We start from the raw sequence: 25,650 nt of genomic DNA on the forward strand, positions 1-25,650 counted from the left end.
GTCTCTCAGCCCACCTTCAAAGGATGTATTCAGATTTTTGCAGAAGCACGACTTAGTACAGCAGTCACGTCTATATGTACGTTAAAACAGTGACTGGTGGCTGCAATCATTCCTTCTTTTTCCAACAAAATCCTCAACTTGTGTGACTCAACCCACATCGTAGATTAGCAGGGAAATTATTTCCAGGGAATCTAAAAAGTGAATTCCTACAAAAAAAGTGTAACTTTGGAAGAAACCCACTTGCTCTTGCTAACTCAGACTCCTGAAGCCTTGGATTAGCCTCGGCTGGACTTTGAAATACATTTATGCATGGAACAAGGATTTTGTTCCCCATGTCTTACATCGGAGCCATGCCTGAAACCTCACCTCACAGCTGGTATGGGAGAGGAAGAGTGATTAAGAAGAAAAGGGAATGGGATTAGATTTATTGAACTGTGTGAAGTAGTGCAAAAAAAAAAAAAAAAGCCTCAGATTCTCCGGGGAAAGAGCAGGAGAGGCAACTCAGCAAAATTAAACCAGGGAAAAAAAGGATGTGCTTTTATGTGGAAATGTGTAACTAGCAGGCATCGCTGCTTATTATTCATGTTGATCTGACTTGTTTTCTGTATCAGGGCCATAAATTAAACAGCAGTTCACTCAAACACAAAAACATACCCTTGAAAGTTCAGAAAAAGGGCCATAACTAAAATAATGGAGAGAAAAAAACACTTTAAACAAAATGGTAATTTCTGTAATGTATTACTCGTGTGTGCATACTGGACGTAGGAGGCAAGGTTGCTACATGTATTCTGGAAGCTCGTCACATAATTGGTCAGAGCGGAGGGGGGGCGGACATTAGAGCGTCCATTACCCTGGGCAGAACCATTAACAAAGCCTTGGCATAATTAGGCAGTAAAGTCAACCCTCCTTTTTAAAACCCCCAAAGCACACATTACCAAACTCATTGTAAGCCTGCCCTCCCATTGGCTCTTACCAATCTCAATAAATCGTCCTGATTGTTGAGGACACGAGTCATGTAACTTTTACTCGACTCCCGGGGACTCACTTCACGTATGTTTGAGGCGGGAGGCACAACGTGACGGCTAGAGGAGGACAGAGGGACAAAGAAACAGATGTGAGTCTGTCTGCGCCCAGTACAACACATAACACGTCAACTGTCAACGTCAGGTGTAGGTGTCAGCCCTTCAAGAACATTTTGTACTAACACTCAACAGCCATACAGGTCAGAATCAGAGAAGGTAAGAGCAGACGGACGGAGCGAGGCAGCAGCTGAAGCCTCAGGAGAGCAGCCTGACAACACCCCGAAGTCAGTTAAGGGCTGAAACACTGGAGACCTCGTTACTCTATTCTCTGGCCGGTACAGCAAAACCATTTAAGCTTTCTGCGACTTCATATACTGAATTCAACAAGCTCCCAACTGTACTGCATGTGCTCCTGCACGGCATCCTGGGAAATGTTGTAAGCCGAGAAGAGGACGAAGGCTAAAAGTGACATAAATGTGTACTGCGCTTAAAACACCGGTGTTGCTATAACCAATCAAAGATAATGTAAAGGTACTTTTCTTAACCCCAGCCAAGTGGTCTTTGAGCCCAAAGCTATCCAGACCATAAGCACAGAGTCGTCACAATATACAATTTAACATCAAACTTCAAGAAACAGTTGCAAAATAGAGAAAAGGAAAGTTTCAACATACATTTGAAGAAATGTATATTGCCAACATTTATCCTGGTGATTGGCGTTTTAAGGTATGGTTTTCTACAGGTCTATTTTGGATTATGCCCCAAAATGTCTTACTCATACTGCCATACAACAGAAAAGATCATTTTTATAAGCCGAGAGGGCTTTTTTCCATCTGTTCCTCGCAATAAAAGATAATTCATTCATTCGTTTATTCATATTTGGAAATGAAGAAATTCATGTGATTGGCAGAAGTAAAAGGCACGACTGAAAGGAAAGGAAACCAAGGTGTTTACCTCATAAAGAAGAGAGAGAGAGAGAGAGAGAGAGAGAGAGAGAGAGAGAGAGGGAGAGAGAGGAAACACGACAGATGGGAAGGTGACAAGCAGACATGTTGATGAGCAACGAGGGAAGGTGTGAAAACACGAGGGAGAGAAAGAAGAAGAGAGACGTTAAGAAGTCCTGTGACCGGATGTAAAGTCCTGACTCTCCTTGATCAATCCTCCAATCTAACAGTGTCATTTACTTCTTTATAGAGTCAACTGGTGTTAAAACATTTCATCATGCTGAAGGCGATAATGAGCATTTCATCAACGGAAACTGACAAAACCTGCATGGATTCGATTTTGGGCACAATAGAATAAAATAACTTAGTTAAGTGTGATTGCAATTGCTGTTAATACTAATTACCAATTTGCTTTAATGCAATCTCAGGTCTCTGGCGCCCCAACTGATTTACTCTGTTCGGTAAGATGAGTCAGTGTTCTCAGACTGAAACACTGGCAGTCCTGACATTCACAACAGAAATCTCACCTATATTCTGACACGTATATTAAATGTTTACACCAGAACAATATGGCTGTCAGCTGTTAGCACTGCGGGTTCAAGTGTTGCATGAATATTTAATGCAGTTCCAACTGAAATGCACCATTCTACATAGACAGCAACACTGTACACACCGAGCGGCTGCAGTTAATGAAAGCAAAAGCCTTCCTGCTGACACGATACGACACAACATGATACGATACGACATGATACAACACGACACAATACGATACGGTGCGATATGATAAGATACGACACGACATCACACAATACATTACGATACGATAAAATATGACACAATACGATACAACACATTACGATATGATAGGATACAATAGGATCATCAAAACATAACAGAAAAGAGGGATTTGGGAGATAAACAAATGACCAATGAAGGACAAAGTGACGTTGTGTCTGAACTTCTAGAGAGCTCAGAGGGAGAAGTCAGGCGCTTCTGCTTGTCCTGGATGAATTTTGGCTGCTGAGGATGAGCGTGGTGTGGTTATTAAAAAAAGTGAGACAGAGCGGGCGGTGTGACACTCCTCCACTCCAGATGAGCAGTCGGTCCCCCGAGGGTTTGAGGTGACTGGCTGAGCTTCAGTCTGACTCTCCTCCTCCTCCTCCTCCTCCACGGTCTCTTTCTGCCTTATCTTCTTCCTTCTGTTCCCTTATTTCTCCATCTCCCTCTTTCTCCTCTCTCTCTCCTCACCTTCAACTTTCTTCTCCTCCTCTCCATCTCCTGTTTCTCTCCTTCTTATCCTCATTTTCCTCTTCCCACCTCTTTCACTCTCCTCTGTTCTGTCTCGTTGGGTTTTTACATTAAGCTTTATCATCTGGGTAAAGAAATAAAATGCAATATTCTAATTAACTGTTAATAATAACATCGTCTTTTCTTCCCTGTCCTACATTCTGCATCGCCATTCTTCTGTGTTTGAGCTAATGCTTCAATCTGGAGAGAGCTACAATATGCAATTTTAAAATACAAATAAAACAGTCAGATACAAAAGACGTTCTCCCTTTTTCTAATTCCAGCTATCGTCTGTCCTGTCTTCCCTCTGTTTGATGTCTCCTGACTTGCTCTCTGCGTTTTTTCTACTCATTCAGTTACAATGCACTGTGTCTCAGCTGTCTGAGGGCATTAAATCCTCCTTGAGTCCGTCTCTCCTCCCTCTCCTGCATGTCTGAAGCCTGAAGTGGCTGTAATCATTTAAATCAGGGTGTGACGGTGGCTTTTACCTGGACCCGCATGATCAGTGACTTTGAAAGAAAGAGTAGGAACTCCTGGTGTTTTGTTCAGAACGGTCTCCTTCACCATAAAGATTTTTATGGGGCCTTATGGTTTATTTCACAAAAGCATCTGGAAAGGAGCCGCAAGAAACTGTTTGGAAAAGGGGCGGGCACTTTCAAAAACTACTTGGCAGGTGATTGGATGAACCATCTATCCATCATCGTCTATGACGGGCTCACTTCAACCAATCAGATCGACAGTAGAGCCAGGTGGTAAATCAAACTCCTGCTAAAGTCGGTCGAGAGAAGAGCAAAAACATGTTTTCCATTGAGGAAAGCCTTCATTGCTCTTCCTTTAGATGAATATGCTCTCCAGTTGTGATATAACTGAGGCTATCGCAACTATGCTAACCTCTTGAGGTGCCGCCATCGATCGCTTCTCATGCTGCTCGTCACACCACCTGGCATGACGCTAGCTGACGTCTCTGTTTTAGAGGAGGCTGCATCGGAAACAGGGCAAAAGTCTAAAGCACTGGAAAAGCTGTGAAAAGTCCGATCTCGTCCCTCCCTGTTGAGTGCAAGAGCTCACTCGCTCGCTCGTCAGGTTGACTTTTGAGACTTCTGAGGCAGGGATGGATGAACAGTGGCTGATGCGACTCAAAATTGCACAAATAGTAATGTAGGTCAATAATGGCCGCGGGTTTTGAAGAAAGTACAGCCTTCCTCACACCCATAAAACGTCTTGAACCGCTTTGGTGGCATAATCTTCTTTGGGTCTGTTTATCTGAACGCTCAGTGCTGCTCAGAGTTTTTCACCAACATGTTGCAGCATCACCCTCCTGTCATCCAAAGCTCTGGGAGTACAATAGGTAGCAAAACTGCCAAGAACAGGAACATACTGAGACTACAGATAGACTTTAGGGAAGCAGGTTTTTGCAGCAGGAGTGCTTTGAGACATTTCTAATGATATTTTTGACAGTTTTTTTTCCCCTCCATGATTATGTGTCGCCGCTGGAATCCACTGGAACCGGAAGCCTAAACACGCTTAATATTGCTGGTGCTCCTCTCACAGTTTAACAGTTAACAGGATGCATGTAAAAAGAAAAAACACTGTTTTGTTTGAAAGTCATTGTTATGTGATGCGCTGTGTTCTGCTGTGCTGCATGTGCTAATTGATTTCATTGCACTGGCTCACGTTGTGCTCTGCTGCTGTTGTTTGTAATCTGATGGCTGGAAGCTGCTAAATTTTCCAAGCAGACAGCCAAATCACCGCCATCACCATCCCCATCATCGTTATCTCCAGCTTCCATTTTGCTCTTTCTCTCCATCCTCTCAGCTCTCCTCCAGCTCCGCCTGCCAAAAACCTCCATCTCACACATTTCCTGTCTTTCTCCCGTCCTCACACACGTTCCCCTTCCTTTTCCCCCTCTGTCTACACATCCTGACATTTGTGCTGCCACAGTGTGTAGACGTGAGCAGCTGGTTGTTCAGAGGATTTCTGGCTTTTTTGGGGGGGGTGAATGCAGTCATGCAAGCTATGCCGACGTTTTAATGTTTGTCTTTGTTAAATACACATCTGTCCCAGCTGTCAGTGGGGGGCAGAAAAGACTGACTGATGGAGATCGTTAGGAAGCTCGAAAATGCATTTTGTCTCATCTGACTTTTTCCAGCGAGTGGATGAAATGTCTGGCGTTGTATAAAAGATGATCCATGATGTCCGTGTAAGGTTGTTTAACTATACATTACATCTCAGTGTCAACGATTTATGAGCTGTAACATACAACCAGGTAAAAGCTTCGTCTCATATTCCAATGTTCAGTATTTCACGTAACATAAAGTCCATTAATCCACACGATAATTCATAATATCAACTTAGTTTTGCTGTCTTTGGATGATTAATTATTCAGGGGGGAGATCTGCTGAGCATGCATTCGCTCTGCCTCCCACTCATTCAGTACCACTCATTCAGAGGAGCACTGCCGGCGAGCATGTAGCCCTGTTATCCAACAAGCATTTTACTTTGGTGTAAAAAAAAAAAAGGATGTCATGGATTTGAAAGGCGTAAGTACCGAAACACTACCTCACGTTCAAACCTCAGTTTTTCAAAAAAACAAAGCTGCGTGGAGTCGTTTTTCAGTAGAAGCTTCACAACAGGTGACGACATCAACCGCGTGAAGAGTTTAAGTTCCATAATAACGAGCTTTACGTGAGCTCGGAAACAAAACGAGGTTAAAATCAATCAGCGTCTCAAACAAAACTCTCAGTTAAAGGAACAGACCGCTCGGCATCAAACATGCCGGTAGTGTTAAAGAAGCCTCTCAAAAGGATGCATCGGTTTTCTTCCCGGAGGAGAGCAGCTGCAGAGTCGTTATAATGGACTCCGATCGTACTCCCGAGTCACAGCACAGAAACAAGATAAAACATGGATGGAAACTACTACTCTACTGTTGCTCCAGCCCAGTGTCATTATGAGGGACGTCCATATTGGACAGTTTCACAGATCTATGGACAAACTTCAGCATGGTGCAGGAAGAAATGTGCCCTTTATGTAGCAAGACTCAAAGTTAAGGGTGTGGGAGTGAGGGTGGTGGACGGGTGTAGCACGTCACTGCAATTAACACTTTAATTTGAACTGTGATCATGAACTTTCCCTTGACCTTTTAGTTATGCAAGTTTTCTCTCAACTAAAGTTTATTTGCCATAATCACAATCATTTCATATTCCTATCGTGTAACCGTGTTGACATGCAGAGGGCACAAATTTAAAATGTTGTAGAAAAGAAATAGGAATGAGGAGCTGTTGTTGATGTTGACGTCAAATATTCAGTAACACAGGAGGTGCTTTTCAAGGACAAGGCCAGTTTATAATGAAGTCCATGGTATTGGTTGGCAGTCTGAAAGGAATCCAAGGCTCTCTGATCATAAGTTACAAAAACTCCATAAAGCAACGTTATGTGGAAATTAACATGTTTTTGCACACAGTTTCTGAGTGCAACACGTCTGTAATAAGTAAGCTAGACAGTTGTGTTTTTTTCACTTCATAAAATGTCATTGGACATTAAAAGAGAACAAAAAAACAACAAGGTTTTACAGAACCAGCCTACATTGACATTCTTGTTTGGAGGATCAGGATTTGGGACGAAAGTCTGTCGAGTAGAAGGATTAGCAGTAGGAAAGTCGACCTTTCTGTGGATCAGATTCAACGTCTTGGCTCGTAAAGTGGCTCTGAAAAGTTTTTTAGCTCATTTCTTTGTAGGGTAATCCAGAGCCACGGCAGAAAACGTGTCAAAACATCCAGTGACTTCTACAAACCACTCTTGCAATATAAAAATCAGTATGTTTCAAACAATGGTCGCCTCACCGATAACTCGGTTCAAGAAGGTAAAAGTTTTGTCATGTTGTGAGCGAGCTGCGAGTGTTTGAAACATACAGATATTTGGTTTTAAGGGACGTAACGTCAATATTTTACACTTTCCCACTTTATGCCCTTTGGCTGTATCAGATATCAGATATCTTAAGTGTAGATGCCAAGAAGCATTAGAGATTAACTGACACTCATCTCAAACTGCCTCCTGAGGAGCCACTAAAGCTTGTTGTTGAAAAAGGGATGAATGCCACCAACTTTCCAAGCTGCATCTTCACTCCTGTCAAGTGTAACTACGATGTAGTTACTTGTAGGATCTTCTTCTGATGATGACTCTGAATTTAGCACCTCATTCTGAGACGTGAATGCAACTAAAGCTGCTCCAGCAAATTAAACATATGTAGTCAAACAGAAGGTGTTCTAGCATGTATCTGATCCCTGATCAGTTCAAGCAGCAGTGAGTGGGTGCTCAGGATGGTGAGCAGCTCTTCAGTCTCGCTCTTAGTTTATCTTTGCAAATCATCCAGAAGTTTGTTAGCTAGCGAGCTAAACTGTTTACCGAACAGCTTCAGGTGCACTACCACAGATGTTTTGTTCAGACTTTGAAGATATCTACTCTAAAGGTAGATTTTCAATGAAGCAGTCATGACTTATTATAAATTCAGAAGCTCCGACTGTTCCCAGAATAAAGATGTTTACATGTAAACAAGGCCACGCCGTCGTTAAAAAACACCAACAGATTGATTCTTATTTCTGTGTCAGCTACGCTCTCAGTCAGAGAGGAGCCATTTTTCTGCGATGTGTTCATCTCCCTGGAGAGTAAAAACCCTTCACGTGTTACAGGTGTCATTCATGCTGCGGTAGCGAGGACTATCACTGCCACGCAATGAGACTCCCACGAGCCCCGGCGCCTGTCAGCGTGACAGACAGCCCTGCTGCTGATTGAGAGCATTCAAAAGCCAGATTCTGAAGGGCATGAAATGTTTTGCCGAGTTGAAAATGAACCTCCTCACTTCATTAAAGAGCGGCAGGCAGGCAACCTGCGGTAACCATCCATCTGCAGTCGCACTTGTTGTCTGTGCAGGGAAGATTTCTCTGACACCGTCATCAATCTGTCATATCTGCACCAATCTGTTATTTTCTGGTGTTAACTGTTTCTAATTGAGCTTTCTGTTGTGGCTGTTTCACTCAAACTGCCTCATCTGCAGCTATTTCAGGAGGAACTTTGCTACATTTCTCAGAATGTCTTTCAACACTCGTTTAATGAGAGGAGATGGGTGCAAAGATCTAGTGTTCTCATCTAACATTAAAGGGAGATTACGTAACATTTAAAGGGAAAAAATAGAAGAAAAAAAAGTTGAATTCAGAAGATATTAAATGCACATTTGTTCAATTCAATACACCCAGTGATTTCACTGTTAGAGCCCTAATGGTATGACATGACCAGTAGCTTATGGTGGCTAATGTTAGCAAAGGAGTTTACTGACATTGTGACTCTTCTCTGTGTGCTACTGTCACTCTTTGTCACTACTATCCTGTAATAACCACAACCTGCCACAGAGGACGCTGTCCATGAAATAGTACATTGGCTCACTTTAAACCTGCAGTATGGGACTGTTGTTACGACCTTCAGCTCTGGCAAACCACTAACTGCTATACTGCGAAATTCAAAGAGATTGATCTGGTGGTGCTAGGCTTAATCAACACTGTGTAAGTGTGTCATTTATATGTGAAAGTCCCACACTGCAGGTTTAAGTGTTACGCTCAGTGGACAGAAGAAGATTTGGATAACAGAAGAATCAGAAGAATAAAAAAGAGCGTTGTCTGTCTACAGGTGTTCAGACTCAACACGAAGCCAATTTTAAAGCAGAGTATGATTGAGTATAAAGTCAAAGGGGAGACCCAATAAATACTTGGTGGCTACAATACAGGCAAAAAGTCTTAATCTAAGCTTTCACACAAAAATACACATTCCAGTAAACAGGTTAACACAGACTGCAAAAACACTTCAGCATTCAAATTGGTCAGAATCTGGTAAAACACCAAATTCCTGCTTGTTAAGTCTGAAAACCAGACAAATTTGCTCATGAGCTATCTGCAGGTGTTCGTCTGTCTGGCTAGCCCGCCATGCAAACAGATTTTCCTGCAACTTTGTTTTCAACAGGCCAATCACAACCCTTCATCTTATCCTGGGCAAGTGTGATTTGATGAGGTCATTGCCATTAAGTTTGTGTGAACTGGTCAATCAATAAGAAAACATCACCCCGGACACTCATCATCACAATCATCTGTGCTGCTGCCCATGAGCAAAGAGAAATTTAACAATTTTAGCTTCAGCTGTTGCCTTTTAAAATCCAAATTAAAATGCCAGTTAATGTCATGCTAGTGTTTCACATCCATTTGTCCTGAGGGGTTCCTTTTTGTTTTCCTTATCCTTCCAGAAACATCTGTCTTCATATTGAGTTCAGTGTGAGGTCTGTGAGCCAGCACAGCTGCAGTCCTCACTGTTCACATGAAGCAGTGAGGGATCCAGTGCCTTGCTCAAGGGCATTTTGACGTCAGGAAAAAAAAGGTTTCTCATTCACTTGTGCTTCAGTCTCCTGACAGAGGTTTTTCCTGAACGTCGACATAATGGAACACAATGTACGAATATATTCTGCATCCTATCCTGCAGATAATTCATTTGCGAGTGTTATTCAGTAACAACGGCACGAGAAAAAAATGTGAACACAATCCTCCAGAGCCGGTCTAGCAGCAGGTTCCCAGACAGCTCCTGTAACCCTGACAGCTGAGAAGAGAGAGAAACCTGACTTCTCCAAACAGTTCCCAGAGGGGGTTGTGCCAAAGAGCAGCAGCAGTCAATCAAGCATGCAGTCAAAACTTCTTCTGCTGTGCTGCTCCTCTGCTCCTCTCATCGTCCCCTCCACCTATTTGAAGTCCCTCGGGGGTAAACGGGCAAATCGTCTAAAATGTAAATTGGACGTATCGGTGGTGCTATACCCGGTTTGTAACAGTGACACAGATAGGAAAACTGTCTGGAGGTTAAATGAAGCGCCTGCAACAATTTGTGGTTAAATGTTTGCTCTGTCTCCAATCAGGCTCTGCCTCATGAAACACATTTCAACATGCATCATCACGCAGACAAAATAATAATACCTCTGATTTTGGACACAATAAGCAATTCAATACTATCACGATACTTGGGTGCCTTTTCTACAAGAATTGCAGTTCAATGTTATGCTTTATTGCGATTTCTGCTTGCTTTTTAACACAAAGCTGTGGGAAAAGATGAATCATACAGCTCCAGAGACTGTATACCATGACTCACAGTTTCAAGAACAAATGCACATCACGTCGGTCACAGGGGTGCCCCTAAAGCCAGAAAACCAACACATGCCAACAGAGAAGTGATGTTTAAACAATAACCCTGCAAAATACATTGTTCAGACATCTGCATTAATTCAGTGATATAGTGTGATACAGTGTGTTTTGTGCTGAATGTGACCCTGAACAGTGCTGCTGAGTTGAGAGGCAGCCAGGACCTCTTGGCTGAGTTTGCAGAATCACTAAACTCTCCGTGTCATGGTTTTGTATTATGAAATATGTAGAAGTCCAATATGTAAAGCCAAAGCAACCTCATATTGTAAACAGAAATCAATCCTCTAAATCCAACGGCATCAGCAAGTACTAGACCAGGAACACACAGAAATCCAAGCTTCCATCAGCAGCCACCATGTGGACTCTCACCTGTATAACATCACTACAGAAACCAACCAGGATGACTCAGCTCTCTGGATTTGCTCTGAATGTGGAAGCTTCATTAAAGCTGCCTGCCACTGTTTACTTTTCCATGCTGTTCACTGTTTGCTCGCTCGCTCTGCCGTTGTGTTTGAAGCCGGTGTGAATGACATCGAAAATTCAAAGTCACCCTCCGTCGCCTCCTCTTCCCCTCCCTCCCTCTCACCTGATTCTGTCTGGCACTCTGTGGGTCTGGTTGCCGTCGCTTTGGCAGTTGCCGGCGTACTGCGACCGGCTGGTGGCCCCCTGGTCCCTCCGCAGTGCCATCGCCCCGTGGGTGAGCACAGACACACCTTTGGCAATGCGCCTGCAGGATTAGGGAAAAAGAACAATGTGAGACAGAGACGGTGGGGACATTTTCAAAAGGTCTTTTCTGACACTGCTGAGGTCCAGGAAAAAAATCGGGAAAGAGAGAGACTGTCAGGGTTTCTTCACTGCTTGAATAAGTGCATACCCACTGACAATGGAAATGCAACAGGGCTAAAAGTTAACAGCTCTGAACTTAGGTAGAAAAATGAAAGAAGTCCTCTCCTCGATACCTTAACGCTGAATTGGGCAAAATTTAAAATAACTCTCATCTCGGCAGTTTAAATTATGTGTGACTTCAACAAAATGAAAAGTAATTACATCTCCACTGACTGAAACACTGCAGAATTGCCCAATTTCTACAAATGAGGTCCTGGTGGTGGGTGTGAGCACTCCTCTGCTCAGAGGAAAAAAGCGATGAATCGGACTAAAGAGCAGAATCCAAACTGTCTGATCATCAGCTCAAAATTGGACTCATCAGAACTAGATCTTTTTCCTCTCGTCTTTGCTTTTGTATAAATCCAGACCAGCTGAGTTCAGTGTGCTGAGAGGATTTCTGGGTATTAAAGGGATACTCAAACATTCTGGGAAATACATTTGTCTGATGTCTTGCTGGGAGTTAGTGACTTGATGTCTGTGTGGTCCAATGGAGGGAACGGAGCAGGACCTAAGTAAGCCCCTGAAACATGTTGTATCTTGTTAGCTAGCAGGATGGTTACCTATACATCCAAGAACCATCTAGGTTTCGATCGACCTAGTGAAGGTTTAAAGAGTACAGAGACTTCAAAAGTGTATGGAAATGTGAAAGACTTCTTAAGAGCTGATCATCTTGTTAGGGAAGAAGGTTCAGGAGATTTGGATGTCTTACGCTGAAACATTTATTGACGCTTGATCGAGGAGATTAGCTCTAAGCATTACGGATTCTGAAGGCCACATCCTGAACAGGGAGTATTTAAACCCTCATCAGTAGTCGTCGATGGCGTTTATGTGAACAGACATGACCGCAAATTTCCAATATGCTGTCTTCCATTTGGACCATGAAGCCCTGACACTTCACCCTATCCCGACAAGAATCCGGACACCCAACATCTGGAGGTGAACCCCGCAAAACAGTGAGGTGGTGCTCAGTGGTGTAAGTGCTGAAGGGTTCTCACATTTCAACCACTTCCCATTGAAACTCTGACGGGCAAGGGGGAACTCAAAAACAAAGGGTTAGGGGTAAAAACTGGAAATGGGATTGAGCCCAGATGTCCAAATAATGTTGCTCTTTACATATCTATACATATGTTAGGATTGTATCCGTGTCCATCCCTGAATGGACGGAGCTTAAACAGGAAGTTGTTAAGTTAAGCCTACAATTGTTATGGCTTGATCAGAAGTTGTATTTATAATATCTTTAAGATATATTTACGATACCTTCTTGCAGAACAGCCTTATAATTGAGCATCAGGATTATATTTTTGATCACAAGGGGCAGAGAACTTCTTAAAGTTTATTATGAACCTGAATGAATGAACTCCAGTGAGCTTTAGTGTCTTATATATTTTGTGCATCAGACAATAAATAACATTACTAACTAACTATAGCGAGTGCGTATATGAGGTTATAAAGGCCACCTTGCACACCTGTATTTATATGATTGGACGTTGCTGCACAGCTGATAAATGATTCCTTGATGGTGAATCATAAATAAAGCAGCTGTTGCCAGTAAACTAATGCGAGCACGGCTTCAGTACAACACTGAACATCCAGTTTCAAGATGTATTTATGTGTGAAGCATCTTCCATATCCAATAAATAAATATTAGCAGACTCTTGCTGTCTGTCTCCGAACAATTTAATAATAGATCAGGCTTTGATCTGCAGGAAGCTTTCGCACAAGCAAGAGACCATTTAAAAGGCACTGCTCCTTAATATGGCAGTAAAAGTCGACAGTGATTTGTTATTCACCGCATAAAAACAACACCAAACACTTCTCACATCTAATTATATATGTCGCTAAGATTAATTATGTAAAAATACACATTTAAGATCATCAGTATGTTTCTTGCTGTAGTCCTGATAATAAGGCCGGCTGCTGCCAGGCAGGAAACCCTGTCTAATGATCTCATATCATAAAGCATTTCAATGGAGTCCTGCTTTCATAATTCAGTGCATTACCACTTCAAACAAGCCAACAGGACAAGACAAGAAGTGAAGCTGGACTGCTGAGGGGGGGTTCAAAAGTTCAAAAGTGCTCTGCCACAAATTCTGTCGTCTTCACGGGGAATGAATTCACAGTCGTGGTGTCTTCAGGAGAGGAAGCAGGGCGTTCACAGCTTCCCACATGTTGCCACCATTTTTAAAAGTTGTGATGTCGCTGGTTCAGTACTTGTTCTGATTAGGTGATGCATAAGTGACGCTGCTGTCCAGGAGAGGGAGAAGTAATGAAGTTGAGATATAAATTAAAAATGTTCTCTTGCATGCTCTGATTGGTTTAATTTAATTTCACGTGTGACTTAAAAAAAAGCTGATAGTGGTGCAGCGGAGTAAGACTTTCCTCCCGACACAGTGAGCGTGCCGTTTCTCTAATATGTTAATAAAAACTACTGGTCCACATTAAAAACAGTTTTTTAGTGTATAATACGGCTCTCAGGAGTATCAGTCAGCAGCAGCAGAGAACATGATGCTGCTCATTTTACATTTACAAAACCTGCATATACATTCATGCTAATTCTGTTTGGAAAATGGCATAAGGGGAGGCCGGGATTACTACGCCAGACTCATTGAAATACTTAATTGTAGGAATTTGGAGGACACAGCTGTCCTGTCCTCAGTATCCAATAATCACTGTGCACTTGTCAATTGCGTAATGGTGCGTTCAGGCGATCCTTCATCAACTCAAGTTGGAAAATACCATATGACCAAGACGAAGAGCCAAAAACCAGTCTGTGTTTAGTTGGAATTAATCTGGGACTGGGAGTTTAATGGGGAATATCTGGGGAGACGCCGGCAGATGATTCAGCTTCAGCTCGACACGACTGAGTAAAATGTTCGCTCCATCAAACGTTATTCATAAAAGTGTTTCATCTCCCATTGAGCACATTCGCTCTTTTATTGAAAAAGCAAAAAACCACTTCAACTTCCTGCAAAATTATTGCTTTTAATTTTGACATTTCCATGAAAGGCTAGACTTCGTTCATTTGGTGACGGGGGACCCATCTGCACCGGTCACATCCCTTTAACTATCCACCCTCGGTGTCCATCTGTGTTTCACAATGAACCGTGACGTTCTGCATGCTAGTGACAAGTGTGCTGCTTTATTTGGGCTTTCCTTGTAGAGCATGGACGCCAATTTCACAAGCATAGAAACCAGATGCCTTCTTCACGCTGCACCTCAACGACTACATGACGGCCGGTGGACAGCGATGGTTTCATAAAGCACAGAGAGGAAATGGGGATTGATTGTACCACTTTTTTGTGTAATAGTTGAAAACTTGGAGTACAAAAAAACCTAAAAATCCCTCTGCTGGTTTGGATTTCTGTACAAAATGTTCATCTTCAACCTGCATTATTGAACAAAAGTATCTTCTAACCTGCCTCCCTCTGTTTTCTGTCATGACTGGGTTGGATATAACAGTAAAAATCAATAAATGATTCTACCTTTCACCTGGATTCACGCGGTCAGTCTACTTAGATTAGATTAGATGAAAATTTAATGATCCCCGCGGTGAAATCAGGTCATCCCTGCAGCAGGGCATACATCACGGAGAGAGCAGGTGGTCGTAAAAGTTACTGTGTCCCTCTGTGTGCTGCTGCAGGAAAGCCACACAGGAGGTGAACAGTGTGTGTATTATAGGGATGAAATAGAGAATGTGTATTTTCTCTCTGATGCTCATGTATCTTTAAAATCATAAGGTTGGATTCTCTGCAGCTTTAGGGCCCGGCACTGCAGAACTCAATTCAACTGAGAGAGAAGAAACTACAACACAGGAAACAGATGGGTTTACAGTGAGAATAATCACATGGCATCCTGTAAACTTGAGCATCGGTCAAAGTGGGACTGTTATTTTTTTACATTTTATATGAGAAAAACAAAGATTCACTGACTGGATATCTGCAGGTTTCAGAGAGACGAGCACTGCGGGTTCAATGAACATAGCCGTGAACGTTATGAGGACGGGCGCTGTTGTAAAAGAGTGAAAAGGCCATTAACTTTAAAGCAAGGCTATGTTATTTTTTGATGGAATAAATACTACTGGCTTCGTTTCAGGGGGAAAAAAAAGACTTTGTAGTCAATAGAAAACAACCCTGATCAGTTTAGGACACTGAGGGGTTTTGTTGCTGCAGCCTTGAGGAGTCCGGCTGATGTTAGCTGATGTTTGCAAACTCAAGGTTCACTTACTTAGATACAAAAGCTGGTAGTTGGGCCTGGCCAGCTCCTTCTCACTCCTAAATACAACAGTTGCCTAATGCTTGTAAGTTTGAGGCTGCAGTTCCCCCTCGAGCATCACTTCCTGAAGCGCCCCTCTCCAGGCGAATCGTGGTTTGTGATACTTGGTTACATAAATAAAAGAAATTGTTCATACCGTCGTGGCTCGTCCCTCCAGCCCTGCGGCCGGATGGCGAACAAGGCCTTGGGCAGCCCCTCCAGGCCCAGGCCGGACAGGGCCGGTCCCACGGCGAACCACATGTGACTGGGCCCGGCCTGACCCGCCGCCCAGGCTGCCTTGAAAACCAGCTCAGCCTCCTCCAGAGAGCAGTACAGCAGACGGACCTGCAGGAGAAGAGGGATGGAGGGAGGGAAGCAATCAGAAGAAAATTAAGCAAGTAAGAAAAAGGGAAAGCAGGAGAAGGAAAAGGAGGAATAGACAAGATGGATTTGGGATCAATCAAAAGAAAGACAGGAAACAATAAAATGAAAGAGACACAGGATTGATTGAGATGTCGTAGAGAAAGATTTAATTAGAAAATAATGGATGTAATGGAAGAACAGCACAGAGAGTTGGAAATGAAGGGGAAGTAGAGCAGGAAGGAAAAAGAGAGACGGCACAAATAAGACAAGATTAGAAAGAGGAGAGTGAAGAGAGGAGGTATTGAAGGAAAGATGCAAAAAGAAAAGGAGTAAGGATGGGGAGGGAAAGAAAAGAAGCGATGGAGCGAGGATGATAAAAGGAATTACAGGAAAAGAAAAGGAAGGATGGATGCGGAGGACAAAAGAGGCAAAAAAGTGAATATCCATCCCATTTTTCAGCTTCCCCGGTCCTTGTTGTATGGTCACGTAACGTTCTTCCATGATTCCTTTACAATTATGGATTATATTCATTTATACATCAAAACACTTGGTGCACTTATAAATTAATGATTCTCTTTATTATTTCTTTTTCTTATTTCGACACAGGCAGCTGCACTTGAAAAATGGTGCCTCTTGGTCCGTGTGCATTTCCCCTTCATACATTATTAAAGTGGGGGGATTGAATGTGTGTGTGTGTGTGTGTGTGTGTGTGTGTGTGTGTGTGTGTGGGGGGGGGGGGGGGGGGGTTAGATTAAAAAGACAAAGTGAGTTAAAAAACATGGAACCAGAAGAGGCTGAGAGAGGAGGAAGGAGGCTGCAGTGTGTGTGTGTGTGTGTGGTTGCTGCTGAGGGTACTTCAGATGATTACTCAGAGGAAGCACTTGAGGGAAAATTTGCGCCACAGTTTGTAAGACAATTGCAGAGGTTATAAAACTGAGATTTGTCAAAAACCGACAACGTGAAATGCCTCGCTAACAGCGCTCTGATGGCAGCAGACGTGCGGTGTGTGGATCCTGTCTCACGCTCGCACATTCACCGGCCGTCACTCGCGTCAGAGGGGACGGCGAGATGACGCCGATGCCTCCCACTCAGCCGACAGCAGATGGAATCGGGGTCGGCGTGAGGTCCAAGCTAACGCTCGATCCCTGTCAGCCACATCCTCTGAGCAGTCAGGGTATATTTAGACCTTTTTGGCATGTAGTGATGGTATTTGTTTGGCTTGAAGTTTGTCACTCTGTGAAATAAAGCGGATGCAGTCTGTCAAAGTGTTCCCCTCCTCTCATCTCATGGCAGAGGAAGCCCTGCTTTCCTCTGAAACAGGAGTGATGTGTTATAATTTCATGCCATCAATCACTTCGTCAGTGCAGGTGTCTCATTTCTCAAACGTCGGACATCTCATTTAGGAAGAAAACATTTCATTTAGATCCTCGCGAGTCTTCATATTTTATCGTGACAGAGCTTAATCGCGTCAACATCCAGGTTGAAATGATGGAAGTTGAGAAACCCATCATTTAAGAAAGGACTAGGATTAGATCTTTTTTTGTTTGCATTTTTTTAGATAAGAAGATGTTCAATTTCCCAGTGGAGCACCATCCTTTTTAACCCTTGACAGCTATCAGTAATAGGGATCTTGGATGTTTTTATCTGTCTAACACACAGTAAAGACTGCAAAACGAGTCAGAAATAGGGTATAAAGTGACAGAATGTTGATTCACATTTGATCAGCACTGCCTGAATCTTTAGTTTGATCTGAGTTTTTAAGCTCCATTTAGAAGGAAAACACAAAATGGCGGGAGCCTGGTGACAAACGTTCTCACACCACAGCTAAACAGTACACCAACACACGGTTCTGAAAACATTTTAAAGCAAGAAATAGGCTCGTAACAGAATCTTGATGGATTTGTGCTGAATTTGGCTGAATTGTTGTATCGTGCTCCGGCATCCGGCAGAAATAGAGGTCCTATGTATCTGCTACGGAAGGGTCCGGACTGCCGGAGCTGCAAAGGAGTAGATATGCAACGCAGCGGAGCCAGTGAAAGTAAACACATAGACAAGAGTGAAACCTATCAGCTCCACTGCAGTGGTGGATCGGACACGGACCGAACACGGATCTGGTGGAATTTGGGGGTAAGGCCGCTGACCGAGCTGCCCGTATGTGACTGGTTGGGAGTGAGAACGTGTTGACACTACCTGCTCAGGACCAAACAAGACAGACAGACAGAGGTAGCAACCTGCTGGTGAATGTATGAGCAGTTCTGAGAAATGTTTCTGAGTTGGTGGAATCCAAACCAGAACTAAGGTATTGGGCCTAAATGTGGCCAGAAACACGCCTCTGAATTAATGCTAATGTTGCGCCGTGTCTGTTGGATGTGTAAATAAGGAACTGCTTGCTTGCAAACGTATTTGCTTTACAAAGTGAGAATATATCAGTTCATTTTTGCTGCTTATCAACTAGACGTTAATATCAAAGTCTGAATGAAAACATGAAACAGCATTACATAAAGTAGTCTCTGCGCTGCTTGATCCATCATACATTTGTTCTGCTGTGATGATAAACTCAAGTCATTCAGACATGTAGAAGAAAAACAGCATGCCTGCTATCTTGCTTACCAGTTGCAACACTGAGATACGAATCATCAGCTGATGCCTGCCGTATGCTAATTGGCGGAGGCAGTGCTTTGAAGTAAAATAAATGGCCCATGCAGCACTACGGCCTCCCCGGTGACTCCAACATTATGCATAAAGGACACGTAAGATTAATAATTCTGCATGAGCTGGGACAGAGAGCTGTCAGGTCAGCCAGACATGTATATGTTTTGCGAGGGGGCTAGAGGAGGTCTTTGGGGGGGGCGCGCGCTGAAAGGTAATTTTAATTTCAGGTGTAAATGAAACACAGATTGTTCGCATCCAGACGCTGCTCGTGAGACATGCTAATGTATGATGAGAGAGGGAACAGGGGAAGAAGAAAGAGGCGATGAGAGGGAAGCAGATATGGCGAGATAGGGAGAGCAGCAGAGAAGAGTCTCGGCGGGAAACAGTTCCCTCCGTCTGAATTATAGTCACATCACAGAGCGGCCGAGGCTGAACCAAATTTAATCAATGATTCCTACATCAAGAGTGTGCGTGCGTGTGTGTGAAGAGGGGATTTTAGCATACGCTCTTCTGTGCAAAGCTTGTCCAATTCACAAATGTCATTCAGCACTAAACCGACAATATTATGCCTCTATAGATACATTATGAGACACTATCCTGTGTTTTTCATCAAAGGCCTGAGCATCATGGGAGGATTATGCAGAAAAATTGGCATGCAACCCCTCTAGACTGAAACAATGACGAGGTGTAAGCTACACAGCGATGAGAAAAAAAAAAACAAGCAGTATCATAGTACAATGGTGGGATAATTCACTGTGGAGGTCGTTGGCAGCAGATGTGCAGTCCTGCAACCTGAGGAGCAAACGCAACCCGAATGTGTGGATAAAAGTTTTCTCCCACCGTCGAGAATATAAAACAACCGGGCTCAACGGGACCCAAAAACAGCAGGTTACATCTTATCCGTCTTAAACGTGGTGTAATTTCTGCGGCTGCACTTTCTCTTTACCTGGTGGGGGAGCTGGATTAGCGAGCTCATGTGATTATGTGATCTCAAATGTCCTTATCGCCAGGCTTCAAGCTGTGTGCCCGTGGCCGAAAACACAGCGGTGTAACCGATCAGCGCCTCACGAGGGACAACTGGCGAGAGAGGCGACTACTGGTTTGAAAAACAACAGTGGTGGCCGGTTAGCGTATGCTGCTACAGCATCAGTGAGGCTGTATCAGAGCTAGAGCGGATATCTCAATGAAAGAAGGGCAAAGAACGGCGCTGGGGACTTTTCTCAATGAAAAAAAATCTGGTTTCGCTCTTCTCTCTCTCTTCTCACTGAGTTTAACTTTGTGTGATTTACTGTTAGCAGCGCTCCCCAACTGTTCTGATTGGCTGAAGTTAGCCCATGCTGGACGGTAACAAAGTTATTTGTTTAAAAGCGCTTGCCTTTTCCTGATGGTTCTGTGTGTAAAACCATCTGGCACATCAGGTTAGGAGTTAAACAAAACCACCATTGCAGATGAAAATCTATCTCACATTAACTCAGGTTAATGAGGTGATGTGTTACAGCTTTATTCACATTACGTTTGTCGACTTCCTTTCTCACCCTCTCACATATCATCTGGTATTATCCTGGTAAATCACAGCCACCAGAAACCAGCTGAAACGCTGCTCCCCTGACTAAAATGACAGATTTCTCTGGGTTTGAACATCGTTAATGTTTAGGATAATATAAGCGTAAGTACACAACAAAATTTATAACAAAGTCTTGTCGTTTGTAGACATTTTACTGTGGAAACTCTACATATTATACCTTTAATCATCTCCATCATAGTTCTTCACATAAGTCTGGAAAGTGCTTCTCCGTCTGTATACTTCGATTTGGGGGATAACAGTAACGTTTCCATCTTGAACTCGACTCACAAGACGAAAAACCAAAAACAAAAAACACAAGGAAAAGGCGTGAGGAATAAGAAAAATGTGGAAAGACATGTTTAGTAAAACAAAATGACGGTTCCTCTCAATCTCTATCAGAGGAGACATCAGTGATTCTGTTGGTAGAGCTAAATCACCTGTCAGTTTAACTGCTCCGAAGCATCTCTTGGTTCCCTTGGATCCAAAACTGAAGATGCATTTTTCATTTAATCTGACAAAATGTTCTTTGAAAAATGTCCATCTAGTAGCTGCACTGAAGCTTTTTCGAAATGAGATAGAGTCTGGCAGGTGTCACGCCGTTTATTTTTATTTGCACAGATAAAGTAATGCTCTGTCCTCTTCCTGTTATTAGGACAAGGCAAACACAACAACGCTGTCATGTTTTTTATTGATTTTAGCACGCGCGATAAAACAGAATGTGATATACAAGTCTGTACTTGTTATCCCGTAAAATAAGCAGTTTGATGAGTGTTAGCAGACACACAACGAGCTTTTACTGAGACTGTGCAGGGAACCAGTGTAGCGATAGTCGCCAAAATAGTCTCTTTACAATGATTAAATACGCGGGTGTTGGGCCGATGCAGTTTCAAAGCAGCACAATCGGCCGGTGCGTCCGATCGCCAACAGATTTCCAGTAAGGCGGGATGCTGATACGATAACAGACTCTTGCACTGGATGCTCTGATACTTCCTCACTGATGCCTGCCACTTCATTGATCTCTGCACCTCCAAAGCAGACTGAGAAGCACTGGAACGTGTTTTATGACACAGCAGCGGACCAGATTGATTTTCCGGATCACCCAAGGATCGAGTGCAGAGACAGAAATGAAACCTACTCCCACCCTGACTCAGGCAGATTCCAGGCATGCCTGTTCTTAAAAGGCAGGAAGCCCAGATGCAATAAGCTATTTTTTTCAAGGACAAGCTCATATATTGTTGTTAAAAATGCCAAAGTCAGATAGATGTCACTGACCTCGACCCCCATCGGGCAACGTTCATTGAAAAGAAGCCCAAGAAAAAAATGCATCTTTGGAGACCGTCCAAAAACTTGTCCTGTGCATGACTTCCTGTTGTTTACAGTCGCTGATGTGGAAGCGGGGAGCATTAAATAACAGTTCAGCAGCCGCAGCAGTTCTCAGCTGACAAATGAGCGTTAGCATCGGCATATTGAGGTAGTTTTAAAGTACCTCCTGACATTTCCAGTACATGGTGTACCTTTGACAACAAAAAACATAAAATCTGACACCTGCAGCTGAGTAAGGATTCGAGGCAGCCTCTCTCTCTCTCTTCAGTACTCCATGTCCGAACTGTAGCTTATATACTGTGTACAAATGGCATTACCAATTAAAAACACTCTATTTGATTGAATTCATCTTCAAATTCATTAAAAAGCAACCAAACTTAATTGGTTTCTTCATGTGGATTCAGATTTTGAAAAAGACTGAGGCTCAATCCCATTTCGAGTACCCCCTCGACAACCCTTCAAGATCCTCGTACGTCATCAGCTGTTGTCAGAGGTCCTGACGTCCTGCGAATGAGACTCAACGATCAACTATCTTTGTGGTGTGTTCAGGAACAGCTGGGACAAATCCTACCGATTCTACCTTTAGCTTTAATAGTCTTTGAATGATATTAATATGGCGTGAGCTTCAGTTAGCTTTGACCAGTGTATTATCCGATACGTCGTCTTCAGCTGTGGTGGTTTATCTCGCGTTACTGTAGCGATCCTGATATTCTCACAAAGCCATTTGCCATTTATCTGATGGAGACAGAAAAGCATGGCCGCTGGCAATAAAGCTTTTTTCAAGCACAGGTGTAAATAATAATATTAAATCGTTGCTCCATTAACTGTCCTGGAGTCCTGGGACTGGCTCATCAGTGATGTTGAAAGACTCCTGTCTGTGTAGCTACACCTCCACATCTAAAGCCCAGCACAGTCCATTCAGTCTTCTCACTGTTCAACATTTCATATCACGTTCATTACATTACATCATGTTCACTCTGGCCCTCTGTTTTTTTTCCTTTTGGTCCATTCTCCCCCCTCTTTCTTTCTCTCTCCCTTTCATGGACTTCATTTTTGACAAAGGTCATTTAGGCTGACAGCCGTAAAATGATGAGAGCAAGGAATGAATACGAATCAAAAGGGGAACAGTGTGAAAGAGAGACATGTGAAAGCAGAGAGACGGAGGAGATATTGTTCACGTACAAAGCCGAAGGCTGGGGAGAACGAAGAGAAAAGATCCTGTGGCACCCACAAAAATCCTTTCGTCTCTATCAGATGTGTCAGACCACAGCTGGGTCGCGCCTGATAATACCGTCCGTTCTGCCTTCACTGTCTATTTCTGCTGGACTACGTTGTTTGTCTGCAGCTTTTATGTTTAACAGCAATCATGAGGAAAAGGAGTCTATTCATTTTTAACCTTTTCGAGGTGTTAAAGGTTAGAACAGGTTTGCTCTCAGTGGGTCACTGTACAGTCTGAAGTCCAAAGCTTGTTTCACTTTAAAGCTGCACTTTTAGGGCTGCTAATCAAGACCCCAGAGCTTTATAATGCTCATCTTAAAATAGGTTCGTAGGGATGGATACTTCTTTGTGTAAGTGCAGTGGAAAACCTTAAGAAATGCCATCTGCTAAAACAGCAATGAGGTGCATCCATGAGCAGCCTTTAAGTATGAGGCTGGTGCAGCGGCCGTATGCTGCCACAGGGACACAGGCGAATATAACAACTGGATAAAAAACCAACCAGGATGTGCACAAAAAGGAGTCTTCTTTCCCTCTTCCACTGCAAACAACCTCTAAACCTTCCCCCTCCTTCACTGTGATTGATCTCATTATGAAAACTATCGTTAACACGTCAGAACAGCTTGAAAAAAACAGCTGTTTTCTGTTTATGTTTGAGTGCGGTGACGTGCAGGTTTGGGCGGACGTATGGGCGTACGAAAGCGTCTTAATGTCATGAACACCGCAGAGCTGCAACAGTTAAATGCTGCAATCGCACTACAAAACTCCCAGGTGTATCTGGTGGTGTGTGTGGGTGGGTGTTTGTGTGTAAGTGGTCCCTCAGGATGTCACTGTAATTGAATAGCGTGTCCTCAGTCAACCTCCTTCTAAACAAGCCTTTCACTGCGAGCAAGGGGACGATCTTTATAACTTCTCCTCAAAACCTTTCCTCGGGTTAAAATGTCTGAAGGCGTTAACTTATAAATGTCATAACTGTGGGTGCAAAGAGGGCACTTCAGATATATTGATCTGACAAAGTAGATTAACCTGGTATTGAGTTATTTTCTAAGAGCATGACTGAAATTGCATGTTTTCTTTCTGCAACAGCACAGAGAGGAAAACCAAAAAGGGAGAAGTTTCTATTTACATTTCTTTTAGTTTCATGCATTGACCATCAATTCTGTTTCGTTGGCTGATGCCGACTGTGTCACAGCCAGACAAGACAATGCAAAAAGTGCCTAAAACGCCAACCCACATCAGCTTTCCTTTTTGTATCTACGAACATGGACACGTGTCATGTTGCATCTATGACAAACACTTTCTAATATTAAGACTGGTCACTGTAGATGCTGAATAATGTGGTTCCTTATACTCCAACACCACTGCTGACAAAACACTCAGAGGTGACAGTACTTTTTCTAAGTCCCAGTATTCATTCATTTGTTCAGTGCAACATGATCTTGCCAGTTTGTTTGAAAACACTAAATCATCCATCAATCCATTATCTGAAACCGCTTATCCTTTTCAGGGTCACGGGGGGCTAGAGCCGATCCCAGCTGACACTGGGCGACGGCGGGGTACACCCTGGATAGGTCACCAGTTCATCACAGGGCTGACATGTAGGGACAAACAACCATTCACACTCACAATCATATCTACGGACAATTTAACCTAACTTTTTGCATGTCTTTGGATTGTGGGAAGAAGCTGGAGTACCCGGAGAAAACCCACGCAGGCACGGGACACTAACCCAATAAAGATTATTACGTTTTATATTTATTTCATCATTATTGTTTGAATCTCACAGCGGTGCCATTATACACGTCTCACACTCCAGTGGGTGTCTGTTTTTTTGTAGATTACTTTATGCTGTGAGAGGAACATCAGAGTCTGTCTGTGATCCTGTGAGTACAGAACAAAATCCTCCCGACTGATCCCCCAAAACTCGGCCGTATAGGTTGTTTGTGCAAGCAGCTTGAACTGTTTGAACTGTTGAAGTCTGGTGACAGAGTATAAAGAGCCACACAGAAGAGCGATGTTTGTGCCCTGCGTGAAACCAAAAGTCAAAGCCGACTTGCATAACGTATTTAACTTGCATCACATACAGAAGGTAACTTGACGTCAGTATTTATTTGAACTCAAACCGTTATCTCTTCCAAAACGTAATCAAGTAGTTTTGGTGCCTAAACCTAACCAAACTGTGACCACTTCACTATGTTGACCAGGTGAAGACAAAGCTCAGATGTGACTGTGTTGACTGGTTCCCTCAGGGTGTCATGTGATGTTCTGGGAGTCATTACTGTCTTTTAGGTATGAGAACGTGCTGCCTTCAAAAGATATAAACAGCTTCCCACTTTACAATGGAGTATCAGTGTCTCTTCTATGGGACCTTTAATGTACAAGTTGCAACTTTCCAGGTGAAGCTAGCAGCTGAGGGCTGGAGGTCACGGTAACAGTGGAGGGAAGGGTCTTTTTTTTTCACTAAAGATTGGTTCTGTTCACCAGCTGCTCCTTCCAGTCATGTGGAGCCTTCACAGATGTTGTTTGGCTGAGCCTCAGGCTTAGAAAAAATAAGTTGAGTATTGAATATTCTAGCTTTGAGAGAAATGAATTGACAGAAGTAGAATTAAGCAGAGTTTATTTGTCACCTGGGCTTCGTTGTCTTTGAGTAGCCGCTTGGTTCGGGCCCCGCCAGGGTCGTCCGTCACGTTAAGGATCACCACGCTCTTCTTCTCCCAGCCAATGAACGAACCGTCCGTCATTCCCTCCACCATGGCCAGGAAGTCCTCGTAGCCGTGGTGACGGGTGGTCACCACGGAGAAGGCGGTCCAGTCGTACTCCTCAAGCACCTCGAAGATGACCTCGAGCTGGAGAGAGGTGGAGCAGGTGAACTGGAGGTAGATGGAGCCGCTTTCCTGAATGCAAGGAGAGACACAATGAACTGGTGA

General features: G+C 43.3%; 1 protein-coding gene across 1 annotated transcript in view; it reads right to left on the reverse strand.

Annotated features, from left to right (window-relative positions):
• grin2da (glutamate receptor, ionotropic, N-methyl D-aspartate 2D, a) overlaps positions 1-25,650 on the reverse strand; it is a 126,492-nt gene that overhangs the window by 92,876 nt on the left and 7,966 nt on the right. The window contains exons 4-6 of the mRNA XM_073463685.1: positions 25,351-25,617; positions 15,764-15,951; positions 11,057-11,197 (exon numbers count right to left, since the gene is read on the reverse strand). Coding sequence (XP_073319786.1) covers positions 11,057-11,197; positions 15,764-15,951; positions 25,351-25,617 — 596 coding nt within the window. The remainder of the gene's footprint in view (positions 1-11,056; positions 11,198-15,763; positions 15,952-25,350; positions 25,618-25,650) is intronic.

Source organism: Pagrus major, chromosome 3, assembly GCF_040436345.1.
Source record: "Pagrus major chromosome 3, Pma_NU_1.0".
NCBI lineage: Eukaryota > Metazoa > Chordata > Actinopteri > Spariformes > Sparidae > Pagrus > Pagrus major.